General features: G+C 34.2%; 1 protein-coding gene across 3 annotated transcripts; it reads right to left on the bottom strand.

The window, feature by feature from the left end:
• Positions 1-610: 610 nt before the first annotated feature.
• On the bottom strand, positions 611-20,107 carry LOC150098459 (iripin-2-like). 3 transcript variants are annotated; one of them, XM_090405158.1, is made up of 3 exons: positions 19,660-20,107; positions 16,343-16,400; positions 611-2,040 (listed from the first exon to the last, which is right to left on the bottom strand). In XM_090405158.1, exons 2-3 carry the CDS (start codon positions 16,360-16,362, stop codon positions 711-713), a joined length of 1,350 nt encoding a protein of 449 aa, XP_090261284.1. In that variant the 5' UTR covers positions 16,363-16,400; positions 19,660-20,107; the 3' UTR covers positions 611-710. The 3 variants fall into 3 exon arrangements, with proteins under 3 accessions (XP_090261284.1, XP_090261286.1, XP_090261285.1); XM_090405160.1 differs by lacking the exon at positions 16,343-16,400 and having other exon boundaries at positions 19,619-20,106; XM_090405159.1 differs by lacking the exon at positions 16,343-16,400 and having other exon boundaries at positions 19,660-20,104.
• Between the last annotated feature and the right edge of the window lie 2,518 nt (positions 20,108-22,625).

The raw sequence follows: 22,625 nt of genomic DNA, 5'->3' as shown, positions 1-22,625 counted from the left end.
GTTAGTATTTCCCTTAATATAAAACACAACTCCTAGGCTATGTATGATGTTATACATTATAGTGGAAGGTCACTACCCAGACCGGTTTTGATCTTTATTGAGGTCTCATCAGTGAGTTGGTAGACCAAATTAATACTGAGGGTATAGCGAAAAGAACTTATATACTCTGCTATACGAGTTGTCAAACAGGTGCACCCATTATAATACTTACATATAAAGAGCTAAAGGCTTTCGGCGATATAAACATTATTTAAATTAAGGGGACATTAAATCCCACATTGTGGGATTTAATGTCCCCTTAATTTAAATAAAGTTACATCGCCGAAATGAAGCCTATTGGCTTTTTATATTTAAGTTTCTTTATTAAATCTATAACATATATGTAATTTTCATACGATATATATATATATATATATATATATATATATATGTGTGTGTCATTTTTGAGAGAAATTTGGAGAAACAAGTTCGCAGATTTATGAAATGCTTAATACTTTTATCGTTTCTGTTAGACAACAATGTTTCACATTAGTTTGCAAGCTAATAGTGCAATTATTATTTCTATTATTTAGTTACTTTTTATTCATTTTGGTACTAAACAAACAATGGATAATTTTTATTATTTTTTATTCAGCTCAAACTCTTACAGAGACAATAAACTTATTAACGAAAAGGCGATGATTTCTTCATCAATTTTAGTGAGGAAAAAATTATGATGTCAGTTGAACCACCCGACCTGAAAACAAAATCATATTATTTCTGGTGTCCATGATAAAAAACAAGAATGGATGATCTGCTGTGAAGGTGTAACTTGGTGGAGGTTTACTGATACCACTTCTAGTAACAGTAATTCCTGTAATGGCTGCTGCCTCACTACCTTCCTCATTAACTTCGATAACCGCTTTGTGAAGAACCTCGGACACTTGAAGAACACCCTTGCCTATTCCAGATAAATCTCCTCCACCAAATGCAGTTCTCATTCCCATGCTAGCAAGCTCGCGATTCAAATTCTTGAAATACTGTAGCTTAAACTTGGGAATGTAGATTTTATAAACACTAGAGTTTGTCAACTTGCTGAACAACTGGTCTAGATAATCGACAGTTAATTTATCCTCCAGCAAAGGTAATCCATCCCGTTCCTTTGGAAGAACGATTCTCATGACGATGTCCTCACCTTTATAAGGAAGTTCCAAGACTTTTGAGGTGTCATCTTCGCTGTAGAGGAAGTAAGAATGCAAAAGTTCCATAGTGGGGACACGGTTTGATGACGAGTGGATTCCATAGTTATGGAAGACTTCATTCTTAGTGAAACGAGTGTCAAACATTGTCTTCCATGTGCCTTTGAAATACACGGCGTTTAACAGAATTGCTATAATATTAGGATCTGGCTGATTAAGAATTTTCTCAATTTTTGTTCTGGTTTTATCTTTAACCCATAGGTTAATTTCTTCTGTTGACTTTTGTGGTTCGCCTGCAAAATCCTTGAGTCCCACTTCAGCTTTGTATAACTGCTTAAGACCAGAAGAATAATTTACCGAGACATCTAAACCTTTCTGAAAGAAAGCACCATTGGCCACATCTAATTGATAATCACTGGGAGAACTTTCAAGGAGATCTAGAAGTTGACTGTATCCAGCGTGCACGTCCTGAGAAGAAAGTTGAAATTTGTTGTATCCTAAGACGTTTCTCATTTCAGCTTCTGTAATTCCACGTGCTCCATAAAACAACATTGCCAGAGCAGTAGATATACTGAAGGGCGAAAAGAAAATATTATCACCAGTAGTAACTGAAATTTGTTTGTAAAGATCTATAGAAAATGAATTGCTTGCTTTGGCTAATTGCCGAGGGATGTCTCTTGTTGTTGGCAACTTGAATTGGTCAGGTTTAGCTGGAAGCTTAGTTTCACTTTGTACAGTTGAAAATTGGGGATAAGTTGGTTCAGATAAATACTGGTAGATGACGCCATCAGCTGATGTAGTAATGAGAATGGATGCTAACGATACCAAGGCAAACGCTCTGCTTACACGAAACATTTTTAGCCTGGAAAGCAAATAGGCAAGAAAGACATTAAAGATATTATATTTTCATAATGTTTTATCATTGTATTTAAAACATAGATAAGTTCGTAATGGATGGAGAAAACGTCAAGGACCACTGCAACTTAAAAATCGCATAATCGTTACCATAGCGACATTTTCTATTTGGCAATGGGGCTAGCTGATAGCTGCTCACAATTTAATAATTTGTAACGTATTCTTATGATAATCATTTGAAAAATGTATTGAACACATATATTGGAGTTTTTTTGTTTTTTTTTAATATAACTATAGTGAAGATTGAAGGATGGAAATTGATTTCCTATCTGTATTAGTTAATGGAACTCCGTCTACTTACTTTCAGGAATAAAACAGCATTAAAGATTCAGTTTTATTTAATTTATTTATTTTTGATTAGTACAAATTTCGAACTTTTTCATCCCATCTAAAAAGTAGGATTTGACAAATTGTGCAAAATAGTCATTGACAGCCTTGATGACATCCTCGTTCGAAGAAAATTATTTCCCATCAAGCCAAATTTTTAAGTTTGCGAACAAGAAGAAGTCACACGTGGCCCAAGTCAGGAGAATACGAGGGATGTGGAACCAATTCGAACCTCAATTCGTGCAATTTTGCTATTGCGACTGCCAATGTGTGGGACGGTGAACTGTTTTGATGAAAGAGCACTTTTTTGTGCGCCAATCTTGGCTGAATTTTATTCAGTTCTTTTAAATGATCCAACAATAACGCATAATAGGCTCCTGTTATTGTCTTACCCTTTTCCAAATAGTCTATCATGATAATTCCTTGGTGATCTCAAAAACACAGTGACCATTACCTTCCCAGCTGACCAAACTGTCTTCCCTTTTTCGGTGCTCTTTCACCGGGCATTGTCCACTGTTTTGACTGCTGCTGCTTTGACTCAGGTGTGTAGTGGTGAATCCAAAATTCTACAATCACGAATCTACCGAAAAGTTTCTGCGAAAAAATGTAAAAAAAAGTTTTTACACATCGCCAAACACTGTGTTGAAATATCTTTTCGCATGCGTTTTTAATCGACAGGCAACCTTTAGCTGAGATGCCCACAATCTCAGCAATCTCACTCGTCGGTTTTCCTTAACAATACCATTTTTTGTCAATCCTTTCCTTCGTAGTAACCTCATTCGTGCATCCTGAGTGCGCTTCATCTTTGATGGATTTATGACCACATTTAAACTCATTGATCCCAAAACAATTAGTCTTTAATGCTGGTGCAGAGTTCCCATGAACTGCATCTAACTCGGCTTTTATCTGCGCCATGAAATAGATAATACGTGCCATCAATGTTATGAATGAACGAATTGTGTCTCAGTCTATTGGAAATTTACCAAACTTTTCAAACAACCCTCGTATTTCCTACGTTTAGTGACACACTTTCCAGTAATATTCCGGGTATTATATAGGACAGTACTAGAGATATTATTTTAAACAAGAAGTCCAAGAATGGTGGGGAATGGTGAGGAACTTGTATCCCTTAGAGGCATATTACACAGTCACAGATTACATTTGTTGTCTCCTAACCCCCCCCCTCCACCCCATCAGAGAGTCCCGCACGGTATCTGAACCGGCTCAAACCAAATATTATCGTTATTATTATAAAATTTCTGCCATACCATGATGTTTAAAGATAATGCCTTTGTGCTCCCTATACTAATTTGAATTACTACTACTACTATTAATAATAATAATAGTAATAATAATAATTTTTAAGTCAATTTTTTTAATTTTTTTAAGTCAACATTTAATAATAATAATAATAATAATAATAATAATAATAATAATAATAATAATAATATACTTTGCAAAATTTGCCGATTCGTATTTGAGAGGGAAGAAAGAACAATATGAGACTATAATAACCAACTTGTTAATTTTGTTTCTGTTCCAACCAATCTGTTCAAGTATTTATTTATTCATTTGCTCTGTAGAACATTCCAATAGATGTGTTATAAAGTCAAATTAAAGTAATAATAAATAAATAAATCCTACAGAATCTTCGTTGAAAACCACTCGCTTGAAGCGCTTAGTAGTTTATGTTGAGGTCGGACGAAAGAACATATTTCGCGTTTGGAACTGAAGGTCAGAGCCAACGGCAAATTCCTGCAAAGTAAACCTATAACTCAAGAGAACATACGAGCCATTTGAAGGTTAAAACAACAAGCAGGTGTCTTAAATTCTAATGAGGATTTTAGAGGAAGTAAGGCCACTTTCATTTCGTGGAAATCGAAGGAACTAAATTGCTAAAACATTTTTCTTTAATTTTAGCAATGAGATTTTGAAAATACTATATATATATATATATATATATATATATATATATATATATATACAGTATATTCGTTCATAGTAGAGTACTCGTATATCTTAAAACAGTCAAAATGAATATTTCTTTTTTATTAGTATATAGTTTAATTTTCATTAACTGTTTTATGTGAAGTTTTTATGTTTATTAGAATTTTTTTTGTTAATTTTAATTTTTATTAATATTTTATGTCTATTTTTTAAAGTTTATTTTAATAATTTTAAATAAAAATTTATTTAAAATATTTTTTATTGTTTTATGTTTAACAAAGTTTTTATTTTTTTTAAAAGTTTCTTGTAATGATTTTTTATTTATTTTATTTATTCGTATGGAGTTTCCTCCCTTTTTTCTCCACCGTCCCTATTGGGGAGAGTTGAACCCCCTCATGAGGGGTTAGGTATTTATGGCTGTAGTTCCGTGTGTGTTCACAGGGCCGGTTTGCCTGATGAAAAACGCCAGATAAACTGGCGGAAAAAACCCTACTGCCCGCGCGCAAGACCGGCTAACTTGGCTACGGCAGATCCTCAAATTATTCACGTCTTCGACGTGAATCGAACCTGGGTCACTCCTTCCCCAGTCATATGGTTGCGAAGCGCACAGCCACTAGGCTAACCGCGCGGATGATTTTTAATATTTACATCTAACTGCAGAATACTCTCCAATCTAACAATGGTAGATTTCTCCATCTGAGGACTGTCACTGTTAATGATGCAAAGATGTGGACACACACACACACACACATATCACTAGTCAAAGTGACGTTAACATCGTTAACATGAAACAAATACAGTACTTATAAACTGAAAACTCAATATAAATAAGAATATCTGACTATCCCTCTCAGAAATATTGACTGTTAAAAAAGAAATGGAAGAAATACCTATTGCTCTGGAATGGAGGATTACTAAGAAGATAGCTCGCTAGAAAAGATTTCTAAACACTTGAAAGAGCAAACCGAAAAAAAAAATTCGTCGAGAAAAGGAAAATTTAATTCATAGAACATTCGTTACTAATGAGCCTACTCATTTCAATCAACAAGTGAAGGGTTTTTTTTTTTTTTTTTTTTTTTTTTTTTGGCTAGATGGATGAAGCAACAATGCTTTTTGTATCCTCGTTATCTGTAGAAGAAAATGTATGGATAAAGTGTTATGGAGCTATAAGCTCTGATCACGGCAGGAGGTAACAACAATAGCCGAGTCTCAGTTAAAACTTCATTGGCTACAGCATTGTCATCCATCACCCTCCATGGGTACCCGTTTTAGTCGCCTCACATGCATGGGCTAGAGTGGGGATTTTTTAGTAAAGCCCTTTCTAAAAATTAAGAAGACAATCCCCCGGAACCACTCCCTACGAATGGCCGAAAGATCGTCTAACTCAGCGTTCGTTCCACTCAGTGACAGGCCCCCCACACCACTGAGTAGAGCCGTTCATATTCCAAAGAAAAGCATTTACCGACAAGGCCCCTCACTGGCCATGCCGGAGAACATCCTACCGAGAGACTCAAAATGCTCTCTCGGCGCAAACCTCAGAAATTTACGCCCCCCCCCTCACCGAGAGCAAAGTTTCGGAAGAAACCTAACAGTGCGAAAGTCGTCCCATTTTAATCGCCTCTTACGACATGCATGAATTACAGTGACGCTTTTCCTAACCCGGCCACTACTCGGGAGCAACAAATTATGTGTTATATCTTTATAAGGACTGGCTTAAAGGGGCAAATCAAGATTGCTTTTCATATTCCCCGTTGTCTGTAGAGGACAGTGTAGGGATAAGGTGTTATTGAGCTATTAAAGCTCTGATCATGGCAAGAGGGTAACAGCAATAGCCGAGCCTCAGTTAGATCCTCATTGGCTACAGCATTGCCATCCATTACCCTCCCTGGGTACCAATTTTAGTCGCCTAGTACGACATGCATGAGCTACATTGGTGCTATTCTTATCCCGGCAACCACAAGAGAAATGTTGTGCTTGTTTTTATCAATTTTATAATTCAGAGAATATTTGATAAGAATGGGTTTATCAATAAACTTTTAAAAAATTAAATAAAATCACTTAACGTTTTTGTTATTTTTGCAAAATTTAAATAATAATTAATAAAATAAAGATTTTTATATAAATTTTAGGTTTTGTTTTAAATTAAAATTGTAAAATAAAAAGATTCTATCAGGTATGTCATCGGCATTAAATAAAGTTTTGGTAACCACATAAATAAAATATCGTAATACCGAAACGTAAATTCGTACGACCGATTCAGCAGAATATATGTAATAATGAAAGTTTAACTACCATGGAACGCAGTTTTTTATGGTCTTATTTCAAAAAGGAACAATAATACATTTAAAAAAAAAATTCTGATAGGAATGCAATTCTTACATAAAAGAACAATGCTTCGAATATGCATTGAATTGGGATGGGAAAAAAAAACTTGGAATATCCAGGTTTCCGATATCCTTGCCACGCCATATTTAAACAGCAAACTGGTCTTTAATTGAAAAGAGTCCAGATAAATGTTCTTCGCGTCATAGACTGGATTCGAATCCAATGAGCATCCTCGAAACTGGCTAAGCTACGGAGGCTTTAGTATTCAGAATACAGAAATGTAATTAATTAGGAAATGCTTTAAAATTCCGAGTAGTTTTATGAAAGAGAGGCAATATTTGCAACAACTGGTGATTTATGAGCTCATTCTAGTAGTGACTGATTGAAAAAAAAAAAATCTAATTTCGGTGGAAACAAAACACGTTCGTCGTGTATTAATTCAATTTAGACATCATTAAAGGTTTCCCAATTATGTTTACTTGAACATATCATTACACATAATATGAACGCCTAGTGTTCCGATGTTCAAAGCAAATTGTATTATGTCATAAATGTATTATGGTATTTGTGTTATGATACATATGGAAGTTGGGACTTGGAACTGCTTTGGGAGATGGACCGATTGACTCTTCATTCCTTTGTCTGATTTTCGCTTGTGTATGAGGGGATTATTGTGGCTAATTTACAAGCTCATTGTGAGCATCGTGTTTGTAGATGTTTGTAAATGAGTGTTTGTAGTCCGTGGCCTATCGAATTAGCTGATTATCTGTGATTGTGAAGAATATTTCTGCAATGCCTATCATGTAGGTCTTGATATCTGGAAGGTTGGCTTCTTGGTGTAACTGGAGGTTTCTGATGAACCAACGGGCATTAAATGCCATTCTTAGGCATTTGTTCTGGATTGTTTGTAATCTGTTGATGTTTCTTTTAGTTTTGTGTCCCCAGGTTGGTGAGGCGTAAGTTAGTTGACGTCTTATCACAGATTTGTAGAGGAGAATTTTCTTGTTTATGTTTAGGAAGCTGTTCCTATTCAAAAGCCGATATAGCTATGTTATGGTCTGACTTGCTTTGGTGGCGACACTATCTATGTGTGTCTTGAAATTTAGGCGTCTATCAAGATGAACTCCCAGATATTTGGTAGAATTGTACAAAATATCAAACATTTGTATGCTTGTATGTGGTTCTGCTTTACGTTTGGTGAAAAGCACTGCAGAGCTTTTTCCTGGGTTGATTGCGATACGTCATTTGTTGTACAAATTCTCCAATTCGTTGACTGCTCTCTGCTGTCAACGTATGGCGAGATGTGGACAGAGGGATCTAGCTATGATAATTGTGTCATCTGCATAGAGGGCAGTGATGGCTGGGGACAACTTGGAGAGATCTGCCATGTATATGGCGAAGAACAGGGGAGATAGTAGAGAGCCTTGAGGGACTCCTGCCGTGACTCTCCTCTCTGTGGATTTGATTCCTTCTAGTTTTATTTTAAATTTGTTTTCTGTTATTCAGATATTATTTGATAAGTAGAGCTACTGGTAATGGGATTGGTACTTGGTGTAGCTTAAACACAGAGGATCAGTCATTGTGGAGAAGGATGAGATCACTTCGTTCGAAACGTAACACGTTTCCTCCAATCCAAGGTGAATATAGAGTCGCCTACAGTGATGAGGAAAAAAGTAGAAGCATTTGCAGACAGCTTAGAAAGACAATGCAGTCCTAATTATACCAATATAAACTTCATAAGAAACATATACACCCAAGTGCGTAAAATAACTCAAAATGACTCATTTCAAGCCAACAACAAATCCGTGTCGCCATCAAAGATACACCAAATCATAAGAAAACTAAAGAACAATAAAGTTCCGGGGTCGGATGGAATAACGAACAAAGCACTCAAACTCTTCCAGCTAAAGGGGGTTATGCATCGGTAGCCATCACTAATGCCATCCTTCGGCTGAATTATTTTCCAGAGCAACGGAAGCTTGCGGATGTCTTCCTAATTCAAAAACTTGGAAAAAATACACAATTTCCACAGAACTATCAGCCTTTTATCATGTCTAGGCAAGATAGCCGAACGCGCTATACTAACACGGATTCAAGAGGCAACAGATAACAACCACGTCATACAATTCGGATTCAGAAAACAGGATTCTGCAACTCTCCAAATTTACAAAGTCGTTGAATACATCACCCAATGGTATGAATGGCACCAACATTCTGATACAGTCTTCCTGGATATAACACAAGCATTTGATAGAATTTGTCATCATGGTCAAATTTTTAACCCCTTAACGTACCAATTAAAAATCAGAAAGCGTTCGTTTTTCTGCCAATTTTTTGAGCAAGTTTTGGGCGAGGGTGATTTGCTGGATCAAGTTCATCATTATTTGAAAAATAATGATGAATTTGTGCAAACGCAAACGAAATAGCCGATACACGCAGTTGGCAACTTTTCTCGGCTGAAAGGAAATAGGCACAAGATTGTCTAGCGTCTATATTCGGTTGTATTTATATGTGAAACCAAAATTCAAAATCAGTTTTGGTACAATCAACAAAAGTCATGTCACAAACGTCTTTGTATGTTAAGGGGTTAAAAGCGAAATCTTACCTTGAGCTGAATGAATCTCAATCACTCAAGAATCTCCATTAATCTCGACTACCAAAACTCACCAAATTGAGGCAAGCTTAGCTTCAGCTGAAAGCAGACAATCCTCCAATCCACAATCCACAATCGTAAAATATCTTAGTATATATATATATATATATATATATATATATATATATATATATATATATATATATATATATATATATATATATATATATATATATATATATATATATATATATATACTAAGTATAGAAAAATTCCTTTCTGGAACATATAAAGGTTATCTGTTGCAGATAAGCGTTATCTTTTATTCAAACATATTTGAAAAGAGGTTGAGTAAAAATTGTGGAAGAAAAACTTAGTGAAGAACAATCTAGATTCTGGTCAAATAGAGATTGTCAATATCAGATTTTTACTTTAGAACAAATAGTTGAGAAATTATGGGAATATGACAAGGATTTCTACTTGCGTTTCGTCGATTTCGAAAAGCTTTTCGAAATACTACAGTTATATGAGGTAAATGGCACATTATACAGAGCAATACATAGTTTATATTTAAGTTGTAAGTCAACAGTCAGAACTGAAGGAAGTACAGAAATATGGTTTGATGTAAAATCAGGAATAACACAAGGATGCACATTGTTTCCACTCTTATTCATAATCTATATGGGTCATATAATGAAAGGAATTGGCACTGAATCTGATATTAGAATCAAAGATATCAAACGTAGTTCTTTGCTTTATGCAAACGATGTTGTAATCATAAATACATCTGGTAGAAATCTCCAGGATTCTTTAACTAAACTGAATAATATCTCTAACAAATTTGGCATGAAAATTAGCAATAAAAAGACCAACTGTGAAAATACACAGGAAGCATAGAAAATTTCATCTGCATTCTAAATGGAGGTCCTATAGAACAAGTAAAATATTTCCGCTATTTATGTAGGCACAGTTTTCAGTGAAGATGGTAAATTAAATCTGGAAATAGACAACAGAATAAGCAAAGTTGGTATTTATTCAGCTGGTGGGTAGCCAGTTGAATAAATGTGACCCTTCCATCTCAGGGATTATATGGAATAATATAGAAATTAGCTAAAACACCAAACTATCAGTATACAAGACAGGGTTTAAACCAGTTTTAAGTTATGGATCTAAGAGTTAGGTTAGAAAAAAAGTAGTTGATCAAATACTAGAGGCCTCAGATATGAGGATTCTTAGAAAAATTAGGGGGGGGGGTTGAACAGATGGCATTAATGGCAGAATCATAATGAAAATGAAGACATTAGGAAGGAACTTGACATTATTATCATTCAAGAAAGTGTAAGCAGTGCTAATCTAAGGTGGTTTGGCCACTTAAATATAATGAGTGAAGAAAGATTAGCCAAACAGGTCTTCGATGCCAAGTTGATAGGAAAGAGACCCTGAGGAAGACGTAGATGGATTGATTCAATCAGGCTTGTCTTTATAACCAGTGTGATATCCGCACGGAATCAATGTGCATTTGTTTTTTTAATTCATCAAGGTCGGATAGAATCGTGGAATATAAGTAGACTATTTTATCATAACTGCGTAGAAGAAATATAATTGGAAGCAGCATTGGTAAACCACGACCACTTCTTCTTGCCCTTCCCCTCTGAAAAATCTCCCCAAATGTATTTGTTAAGTAGCTCTCGATAACATTTATGTGTTAATCATCATATTTCTCCTTCTCCGCTTCTGTCTTTCAAACTCCGATTATATTTTCTTAATCTGACCTAACAGTCGAAATTCCCTTATTATCTTTGCTGTCTTCTTTATACCATTGAGCCTCTCATCCCTTTTAAATTCAGGTGACTTCGTCTATACAGAGTAGTCTGCAATCTAAGCGCGACCCCATACAATAAAACATCCGATCCTTATGATCTGAAATAATATTGCAAATACTGTGAAAGGGTTCCTAAATACCATTAAAATATTATTACATTATTTTTACATTTGTTCAACAAAACTTCAATTCACTAAAAGCCAATATCATACTGAAGCATTATTTAAAAAATAATAATAATTTATCATATGATACATACATTACACAGTTTTGATTACATATGATACAACATTACATACATTTCTTTACATTTGATACATTCATGTATTCGGATAATAATAATTTTTTTTTCGCAATAATAATTATAATTTACAACATATGATACATACATTACATGCATTTGATTACATATGATATATTTATTTATTTATTTTAATTAATTTATTTTTTTTTATCTTGGATGAGATGAGATGTACTTTCTCAGCTTTCATCCTCGAAGCTTATTTGTGAGCTTATCTGAGGGTGACACCAGTTATTATTTACTGGTTTATTTCCTGTGCTGGGAAGCTATGAAATCAAATCTATGTTTAACTGGCTTGATTTCTACTGCAGCCGTTGATTGAGAAATTTGAACGCACACACAGACACGCGCACACACACACACACACACACACACATGACAACTTGGAATGTCTTGATGCGTCGCTGAACTGGAAGCCTAAATGAATACATTGTGTTTCATTGCGTTTGTATGGTATTTTGGGGAGAGGGCGCTGTGTTAGGCATATGAACGGTTGCATGGTTGTATGGCTGGTCCATTATTTTTATACTTTAATGTGGTTCAAACTTCTGTTGTTAATTTAAAAGTGTCACAAAGTAACTCTTCTTGTCATGCTGAAGACAGTGATATATAATTCATCGAAATCAGTCAAGTGAAACCCAAATTTTGAGTATGCTGAAAATTGAGCAGAGTTCACCGTGGTCACCAACGAGCATAGAACAAAGGACGTCACCATCTTTACAGTTGTCCAAGGGAAGAAAGGTGAGACATGAAGTGCAACAAGTGCCTGAAGGAATTATCGTTCGATGGAGGTCATATAACTTGCAGGAAATGCCTTAGGAATCTTCACTTTACATGTTCCAGATTCTCAGAAACAACATGGCAATGCAAATCCAATGTCAAGCAAGAGGAATGGAAATGCCTATACTGCAGTAAGAACAAAGAAACGCCGCCACCCACGACGCAACTGATTACGCCGGAGGCAGAATCGTACAATGAACTAAACAGACAAAAAAAAATACCTGTGAGTCTTATAATTTGAGTTCGGTAAATTTATTACTAGAAAAAGGTTTAGAAAATATAAAAGCCAGCTTGGTAGATCTTGTCCAAGAACTATTTGATAAACAGAACAAACAAATAACAAAAAAAAATATCGAATATGAAGAGTTTGTTAAATTTAATAATTCAAAAGTCAAAGAGGTCTAACAAACAGTAAAAGACATTAAAACCAGCATTAACGCACTAACTGACAGGCAACACAAATTGATAAAAGACACATCGGAACTCCTTCAAGAATTTAATTCCCTGAAACTACAATACGAAGTTTTAAACCAACAACGTAAAGAAGACCTTGTCATAAACGGTCTTCCAGAAACTGAATCCACAGAAAATCTCAGACACGTAGTTTTAAAGTTAGGCCACGCAACTGACATCCCCCTACAGCATAATAATATTCATACCATAAATCGGATTTCCAGGAAGAACAAAAAACAAGACTTGCCACAACTCTCACCAGTCATAATCCGTCTGACAAGCAAGGCTACAAGAGACAATCTCATAAAAGCCAGCAGACTGAAAAAACCAGTTGTCAATGATTTAACGCATCGGAAGACAATACACCAATCTTCTATCCGAGTATTTAACACCTTTCAATCAGAATCTTTTGAACCAAGCAAGAAAAGAAAAAACAGAAATAAGTATCAATTTTTATGGATCAAAGACGGAAAAATATTCTTGAGAAAGTCGCAGACTTCAAAATCTATATAAATAAAAATCTCAGAAGATATAGATAGGTTGCCAGAGTGAAACAAAAGACTCCAACTTATAAGAAGATCTCAACACAACAAAAATGAATGTGAACCATCAGATAGATGTAATTACACCAGAATACATCAGTAATTATACTTTTGAATCGATTGATTCATGGAAACAACACACAGTACAAGCGAGAGGTCTCTCAGTCTTGCATATTATCATCAGAAGCATCCGAAAACATTGGTTATTTTTACAGGCTTATCTGAGCAATTGCACTGATATTATTGATTCTAACAGAAGTATCCATAACTAATGACGAAGGGACTGCTTTCCAAATTCCAGGCTTCCAACAACATAGATCATGTCGCCAAACAAAAACAGGAGGTGGAATATTAATATTTATCAAACATAAATTAATAGCAAAGGAAACGGCCAATCAGTTTGAGCATGCTGAAACTCTTTGCCTAAAAATCACTAATACCACCAATAGACTGCATCGCATAATACTAAATCCTATTTACAGGCCACCAAACCTCAACATGATAAAATTCTTGCACGAACTGAATTTGCTGGCTTTTACGCCAAGAAATATGCTCAACCGAATACCTAATGATAATTGGCGACATAAACATGGCAACAAACAGGGTAACAAATGGCTACAGCATTGCCATTTGTTACCCTGGAAGTCCTAAAAAGGGCTTAAATAATCTGCAGCTTAATTAATATTGATTTATTCTTAATACATTTTGTATCTCCTCTATATCATAAAAAAAAATTGGAGGAGGAAGTTAAACAGGTTTATAAGACAATTATTTTAATATTTTTCAGCATTATAAAAATATCTCAATAATTATTATGCTTTGCATCTTTTATTTATTAATTTTATTTGATTAGATAAAATTATAGTTTTTTCCTCCCAAAATCGAAACCTGTTTTGCAATAAGTGAGTTGCAGTCTGTTAAACCGCATGTTAATCATATCAATAATATCGTTCTGATGTATTAATTACGAGACTAGTACAAAATAAAAATAAATAATTATTTATCTATTAATAAAATCATCATTAATACAATATTGTTTGCATGCATAATTATGTGATCAAATAAGTTATGATAAAATAAAACGATGATGTTGGACTATTTTTTTAAATAACTAGCGGCGATGACTTCAACACGTTATGTTAAAAGTAACAGCGCATGTCTTTCCTCTTTTTTCTTTGGTATCTTGTCTGTTAAATCATTGAATTATTTGACTTCTCTCAAGGAAACTATTGTATCTTGATCTGGGTAAATAATACTATTTCTAAAAACAAATGATTTCGACATTTTTACCGTCTACGCTCTCTATACGTTATATCCATAACGAACTGTCTTTGGTAGTTCTAAGATCATTTTAAAAAAAACTTATTACACGATAATTCAGTGTTCACTATTATCGTTCTGCTGGGAATCGTTTTAAGTTACATACCATTGACTAAACTGCGAATATGTCGCAAAAAATTAGGTAGCAGCTAGTGGTAGTAGCTTAGCAAGGTTAATTAACTGAGTTGGCTATGTAGCGATTTCAGGTGGTTATCCAGTCCCTTCTATAACTGCTCACATATTCCGAAGGTCAAGTGCGATTTATCTTTTAGTTACCCTGCAGTAGTATCTCAAGACTATTTATAACTTTTCGTTTAGTCTTTCCTATGTCTGTATTGGACCTGAATCGATAACTGAGTAATAGATTTATTTATTTTGATAAAAGAGCGAAGAAGAAAAGAAGAAATATATAAGATGGGAATTCAAGTAACGTTTCAAAATGAATCACTGAATTCTAAAGTTCATATGTAAATGACAGTAAAATAAAATAAAAACAAAAAATAAAAATAAAATAAAATAAAATAAAATAATAAAAATAAGTATGCAGTCTGAAGCATTAATAATATTGACAATTGACAATTATTCTTTAAGGGTGAAGCAAAATGCTTTTCATATTCCCCGCTATCTGTTGTGGTTACAGTGAGTTTAAAATTTGCGAGCAGTTTGCTCGCCCTGAATGGGCATGGAGATTATGTATCGCTATAGGAGGCTAATATAGTTTTTGGTCTTCTATATTTAAATATGTCCGTTGGCTCGTATGCTGCAGCTTGTTGAACCAAATCGTTGGGATGTGTGGACGTCTTTAGAAAAAATTTGGAAGCTAAGGATTGTAGATAAGAGAGAATATACGGAATATTTGTGTCTCTGTGGAGTTGGCTGTTTCTAACATACCACGGGGCGTTCAAAATCATTCTCAAGCACTTGTTCTGCACTCGCTGTATCTTAATAATGTTAGTATTAGAGGTGTGGCTCCAGGCGGGAGAAGCATAGGTGATTATAGGACGAATCGTCATCTGGTATAGCTGCAATTTGATTCTGTTGCTGAGTTTGCTATTTCTATTAATTAGCGGGTAGATCTGAGCTGTGGCTTTAGATGCTTTTGCACATGCAGACTTGATATGTTGGTTGAAAGATAGCTTTTTGTCGAGAATCACACCCAGGTAATTTGTTTCTTTCTGCCAGGGAATTTTAGTATTGAATAGTAATACATCTCCTGCAGGAGACATTGGCCTTTTTGAGAAGAGAACCGCTGAGCTGCATTAATAATATTTTTATTCCTAATAATCTTTTATATCTCCTCTATATCATGTGAAAATAGGTGGAGGAAGTTAAACAGGTTTTTAAGAAAATTATATTAATATCTTAAAGTATTATAAAATTATCTTAATAATTATTATTCTTTACATCTTTTAGTTATCAATTTTATAATTAAAATTGAAAATTAATTCTCATTCTCAAAACTGCATCTAGCGAATATTTTAGCCTCTGATTTGAAAGAAATCGGAAGACATATGATCTCTATCTTTCGTAATCATCGGTATTTGAGTTCATTTCTGTCAATGATTTGCAGACACGGGTGAGGAGATTCTATGGAATTAAAAATAGGCATTTTCAGAAGAAGAAAAAAAAAAAACTGTTTGGTTACTGCTGGACCGAAACAGACAAACTGGGTTACTAGCTGAAAGAAGGCCTACAAAAACTTACTGCACTCAAAGACTACAATAGAACACAAAAGAAGATATTTTTATCTGCTGAGGTTTACCATGAGGCTTCAGGACACGTTTCAGTTAATAATATAAAAATAAAAAGTAAATCGATTACAAAATATTAACAACTCACAAGACTGTACATGCTTCCATTTCGTTTGGTTCTTGAGTAGCTTGAATAGGAATCAGATCTAGGTTTAAACATGAGCAAAAGAATATAATAACAGAAGAAATTGAGGACAAGAAATTAAAAATAAGAATCAAATAAATAAATTAGGAAGAAAAGTGTGTGTGTGTGTGTGTGTGTGTGTGTGTGTGTGTGTGTGTGTGTGTGTGTGTGTGTGTGTGTGTGTGTGTGTGTGTGTGTGTGTGTGTGTGTGTGTGTGTGTGTGTGTGTGTGTGTGTGTGTGTGTGTGTGTGTGTGTGTGTGTGTGTGTGTGTGTGTGTGCGTGCGTGCGTGCGAACATAAATATATATTTTAAGCTAAGTTCTGTATTTGCTTGTTCTTGTTACTCAGCTGACTTCGATTTCCAGTGTGGTTCCATTATGCTATTAATGACGTCACAAATTACTAATATTTTTTTCTTCTTCATCATGATGGTTTTTTGTACATTTGCGTTTAAAAACACAAGGATAATAATGCAGATTTTTGTGTGTGTGTGTGTTTATTTCAAGAAATATATGCTACAATAAATATGTGATATAATATCCATGGAGATGAGCTGGTATCTTTTGTTTACCTACATACTTTGTTGAAAGACTGGGACATAAATTGTTTTAGAATGAATATATATATATTGAAACGGACCTATATTTTATATTTCTATATAAGATAAACAGCCATCTATGAGTCAACTGCATATCTGTATGCTGATAGTTGTATGCAAAGAACAACTTACTTCAAAAGAAGATATTATCATATGGTACCATGCCAGTAACCTATTTGTTCACGACATTGGTAAATATCAACTGTAGACAACACTATCAGTTGTATCCACACGCGGCACTGCTATAGGTTTATAGTCAACAAGCAATTCAAAAAGTCTATCGGATAACCAGTTTTCCACATTGTGTAACTCTGGATCCTAATCTTAATCTTGATAAGATCTTTTAGTTGACGAATGTGTGTAAGGAATGTACATATCCTGTCAAAAATGAGTCTTAAGAACTTGTTTCTGTTGCTACTAGGATAATAGTTTGTCTTGTCTGTAACCTTTTCTGTCAATATCTTACAAAGTTGGTCAGAGTGATAGTCGGTAATTGTTTTCTTGCGTTGGACCTATTTTTCTGTATTCTGTTCCATAGTAAGAAAAAGACGGCTCTAACCCATTTGTAGACAAGCCTCTCTCTTTCATATTCTTCTTTCGATATCAAAATTTCAGTAAGATACGAAGCTGAGATTCTAACAAAGATCCCTTCCTCCTCCTCCTCCTCCGAATTATTTCATTTCAATATCTTATTCCTTACTACTTTCGCACTGGTTGCATGATTGATAGATGATATAAACGGGATCTAAGATTGCTTTTGATTCTGACGTCTATGGTAACATACTCTGTCCTCAGCATATTTAAAAGGTAGATGAGATTTGATGTAGTAGAATATATCTGAAATGTGCCCCATGCTCTGTTTTGATTTTTTTTTAAATTTATTTTATTTATTTTTTCTTTGGCTGCCTGAAACTCTGAGTTCCACCATAACTTTGGTTATTTTGGAAATCGAAATGGTGTTTTTGGAATCGACTTGAAAATTACCAACTGTTATATACAACGCTACATCATTGATAGGTATTCGGCTGACTCCCTATGCATTATGCATTTAGCAAGAAGTGAAAATATATTCCAGTCAGCCGGATCGATTTTCCCACGCGGAAATCCGTGTAGGAGGACATGGTTCCTGGAAGGATATAGGGCAAATCCCAGGGAAATGGTTGCTGCCATATATGTTCTCTTCAACATTTCGTAAGACCAGCGGAAGATTGAGATCGGATTGTTGGGCTGATTTCGTCCACTCGTGTTGACACTAGTCCACAGTTATTGCAACTGCCTGAGCCCGCACTTCTCATGCATCATGATTTTAATAGAAACAAATACTCTATGAAAAAGTACTAGTATAAATGGGCAAGACTGTAATGTTGATTGTATGCTTCACTATCATAATTTCTCTCTCTCTGTCTCTCTCTCTCTCTCCGAGTTAACTCAGAACACCTTAAAATCTCTTTCCGCCCCCCCAACAAAACCCCATTAATATACTGTACAGATCCTCTTCTATAGTACAGTAAAACAAGATTATATTTATTACTTTTTTTTCCCTAAATAAGTCAGTTTCAGAAAATTTGTGCCCATGTAAAATCTCTATTCTGTGACTTGTCATCGTCTATTCACAAAGAACACTTAAAAAAGTAAATAAATAATTCTACTTCGGTACCCCCACAGTGCTAGAACAACCCAAACTGAACTCACCTTAGAAGTTTAGAACTTTTAAATATTCAAACAGTTCAATTTAATTTAAAACAGTAAGGCCGGAATACACACACACACACACAGTTAATAAATGATGCATGAATAAATTAGAATTCCTTATTATTTAAATATAAATTTGCTTTATATATTTTTTATGGGAAAACTCCCATGTTACTCCTCTTTAAAACTATTATTTTTACGCTTTTTACTCAGGAATTCTTAGGGCATTGCAGGTGTATTTTTAGAGACAAATATATGTAGCATAATAGCCCCGGCCCCTTTTTCCTATAAACCCTTCCCCTTCCTCTAAAAAACAGTTTCTAATTTCAGCCCCCCCCCTTTTTTTCATCTTTTCTCACCCTACATAAAAGGGTTTCGCCCACCCTTAAATATAATATATGTATGTATTATATATAAAAAAAACTCGTTTTTTTTTTTTTTTTCAAATTAATTCTCCCACATTGCCAACCCTCATCCACTCCCCTTTCAACACCATAACAGCAGAAGTATGCACACCGCAGAATAAAGACAAACAACAACATCCAAGAAAAGGTATGTGCGAATTCTTTTCTATTATGCTACATATATTTGTCTCTAAAAATACATCTGCAATGCCCTAAGAATTCTTGAGTAAAAAGCCAATGATATTAAAAAAAAGGGGGCACTCCTAAACAAAAACAAGCAAAATAGCCGTAAATATAATAAATTTACTTCCTTCTTATCTGTTTTACTTTGTTGTTTAACGACAAAACGTATTTGAGTTCGCTTCTGATAATGTGAACAGTCAGAAGTCTTAAAAAAAAAAAAAGATTACAGTGACTTTTACAATCGATATTTATTCAAAAATGCTGAAAATTGTACTTTTTCTAGATAAATACATTTATATGATGTAGCTTTCTCTTAAAAATTACCTCTTAATTACAATTCTTTCCTTATAACTACTTACTTACCTTGATACTACCAAATATATCCAGAGTTACCTGTTACTGACCTGTTTCTTATACCCTCTTCTTTCTTCCAGTTTTAATTTCCAGCTTTATTTTGACCCCTTCTAAGCAGCCATCAACGAAACTCAAACTTCAATCACCAACAAACCCAATCCAGACGATTAATAAAACTTAGCCTGCTGGAGATTTCAGAACCGTTCCCTGAAATATTTCAATTATTATTATCGTTAAATCTAAGCGCATCTACATGATCACCCAGTGAATATGATTGGTGGATAGAGATTACGTTGGTTGTGACGACATGTTAGTGGACATTGTTCACCAATTTATTTCGCCTGGGTTACTGTGTCACCTGAAGGTGACATCGAAGCTACTCGCCTTGTCTTGCCAGGAACTGCGCAAGATTTCCGGTTTCCATAGCGATAATAGTAGTGTCAAAACGTTAAGTGATAAATATGGAATTTCGAGCAGGCGGGACTTCCAGTGCAGTTTTCGTTCATTCCGGTTTGTTTTGTTTTCGTATTAATTCTTGCTGATCGTTTCGCAGTAAGTAGTGACGCAAGTAGCTTTCGTGCGTGTGTTGGCCATTTCATCAATAGAACGCACAAAAGCTGCGGGTACCAATGATCAAAATAATAAACCCCCATGCATAATATAACAAAACACGCCTAGTAAATTCGTACTTAAATCTTGCAACCGCATTACAAAATCATTGGGAATTTCCAGTCTTCGTTAATTGCACGAGAATGAGTCAAAATAAGAAATATAGCGCGACTTCATAGAATGAAATGATTAATACTTCGAAGACTAAATAAAATATAAATTTATGTATTTAAGAATATGGTGTCTCTCCTATACTCGTGATAAGTAATTCATAGTAAATGAATCTTCAATTAATTATCCATATTTACATAAAAGAGATGAAAAACAAAATTATACTATAATATTAAATAGTTAAATTTTCTTTTAAATACATTTTATATTTAAATTATTGAAAAAAGTATGCTAGTTGCATATTGTGAAAACTATGAACAAAAATTATCTCAGCTATATTTTAGAAGAAATAATATGGGATTAAAATAATAATTATAGAAAGCAGTGTTAGCGATAGGAATGAAGAAAAAATAATATATGTTATTATTTTTAATTCCAGTCCTATCGCTAACACTGCTTTCTATAATTATTATTTTAATCCCATATTATTTCTTCTATATATATATATATATATATATATATATATATAGAAGAAATATTTATATATTTCTTCTATATATATATATATATATATATATATATATAGAAGAAATATTTATATATTTCTTCTATATATATATATATATATATATATATATATATATATATATATATATATATATATATATATATATATATATATATATAAGAAGGTTATGCTTATCTAAACATGTTAACCGCTTTATTTTGTTTAATTCTGTTTTTTGTTTGTTTTTTCACTTTTAAAATTATATAACTGGGGTCACGTGATTTAAACGAAAAATCAGGTTAATATATTTCTCAATCTAATATAATATAACATAATAACACATCGTGATATCACTTAAAATAAATATTATTATTATCTAATTCTGGTGTTTTGCCTTATAGTCCTTATAAGGACTGGCTTAAAGGGGCGAAGCAAGAATGCGTTTCTTCCCCGTTATCTGTAGAGGACAGCGTAGGGATTAGGTGTTATTGAGCTATGTAGAGGACAGTGTAGGGATAAGGTGTTATTGAGCTATTAAAGCTCTGATCATTGAAAGAGGATAACAGCAATAGCCGAGCCTCAGTTAGAACTTCATTGGCTACAGCACTGCCATATGTAAAGGTAAAGCCGTCTCTAAAAATTCGGACGATCCCTAGGCCACTCAATCGTGGACGAAAGACCGTCAATCTCAGCTCCACTCACCACCACCACCTAGCAGAACCGCTCATATTCCGAAGAAAAGCATTCACCGACAAAGTTCCTCACCGGAGAACACTTTCCCCGGAGACTCAAATTGCTCCCTTAAGGCAAAAACCTTAAGAGAACGAACTCAAACTCTCGAATCTCAGCGCCCCAGGGGGTAACAGCAACAGCCGAGCCTCAGTTAAATTTCCTTGGCTACAGCATTGTCATCCATTATCCTCCCAAGGTTTTATCCATGGCTGTTTCCATGTTGGGGAATGGCCTATCTCTTCTATTGTTTTATATCCTAAAAATAAAAAGGTGTATTTAATTTTCTAACGAAATTCTTCATATTAAAGAGATATTACAATTTAATAGATATAATATTCGTTATTATTTTAGATTAATTTTAATGTTATTAAACAATATTTATATTTTTTTCATCGAATACTGCGCGCCTTTAAGTACATGCACCGTAAAAGATTATTATTATTAGTGGTAGCATTATTAGTCCTAGTATAGCAGTAGTACTATTGTATCAGTATTAAACGTCATTCAATCCTATGCACCCATTAAATGCATTTTATGTTTCACCTGTGTGGTTTGCTTTCTTCCTTGTTGGTGCTAAATTGTTGAGATAGGCTAACACAACTTTAGTTCAAATCTTTTGTAAAACACGTTCCTTGTCTCTTGCGACTATTATACTAACAGAGGTGTACTTTGAAGTTGAACTTATTATTATGAATTCATATGGATTCGTCATCATAGATGAATGTCGTCTCTAGTTTAATTCACACAAAATCTGAGATCAGTTTACTGCGACCACGTGTCATTGTAATTCGTCGTAATCAACATGGTTGCACAACGTAAGAACACTCCGAATTATTGATGCAGTAAGCTGTACAACTAAAAAAAAAAAAAATGTAAGGAAAGCACCTTATTACGAACTATAAATAGAGTTACCGGTTTTCTCAAAGACAGTATTTCCTGTTTAAGAACTGCATAATAAGTTATCCACTAGGAGAAAAAAATTCGGCTATTTTCTATTAACCATCAAACTTTCATAAACAAAAAATACTGTCTATCAGTCAATAAAGGTTTGCTATT

This window comes from Typopeltis vanoorti, chromosome 15 (genome assembly GCF_054136105.1).
Source record: "Typopeltis vanoorti isolate ZY-2024b chromosome 15, IOZ_Tvanoo_1.0, whole genome shotgun sequence".
Classification (NCBI taxonomy): domain Eukaryota; kingdom Metazoa; phylum Arthropoda; class Arachnida; order Uropygi; family Thelyphonidae; genus Typopeltis; species Typopeltis vanoorti.
Note: the sequence above shows the minus strand (reverse complement) of the source record. Positions and strands in the feature narration are given on the sequence as shown.

Coding starts and splice junctions, on each gene's coding strand:
- LOC150098459 (XM_090405158.1), bottom strand. CDS start 16,362: ATGGAAGCATGTACAGTCTT. Junction 2,041..16,342: donor ATGGAAGCATGTACAGTCTT/GTGAGTTGTTAA, acceptor TTTGCTTTCCAG/GCTAAAAATGTTTCGTGTAA.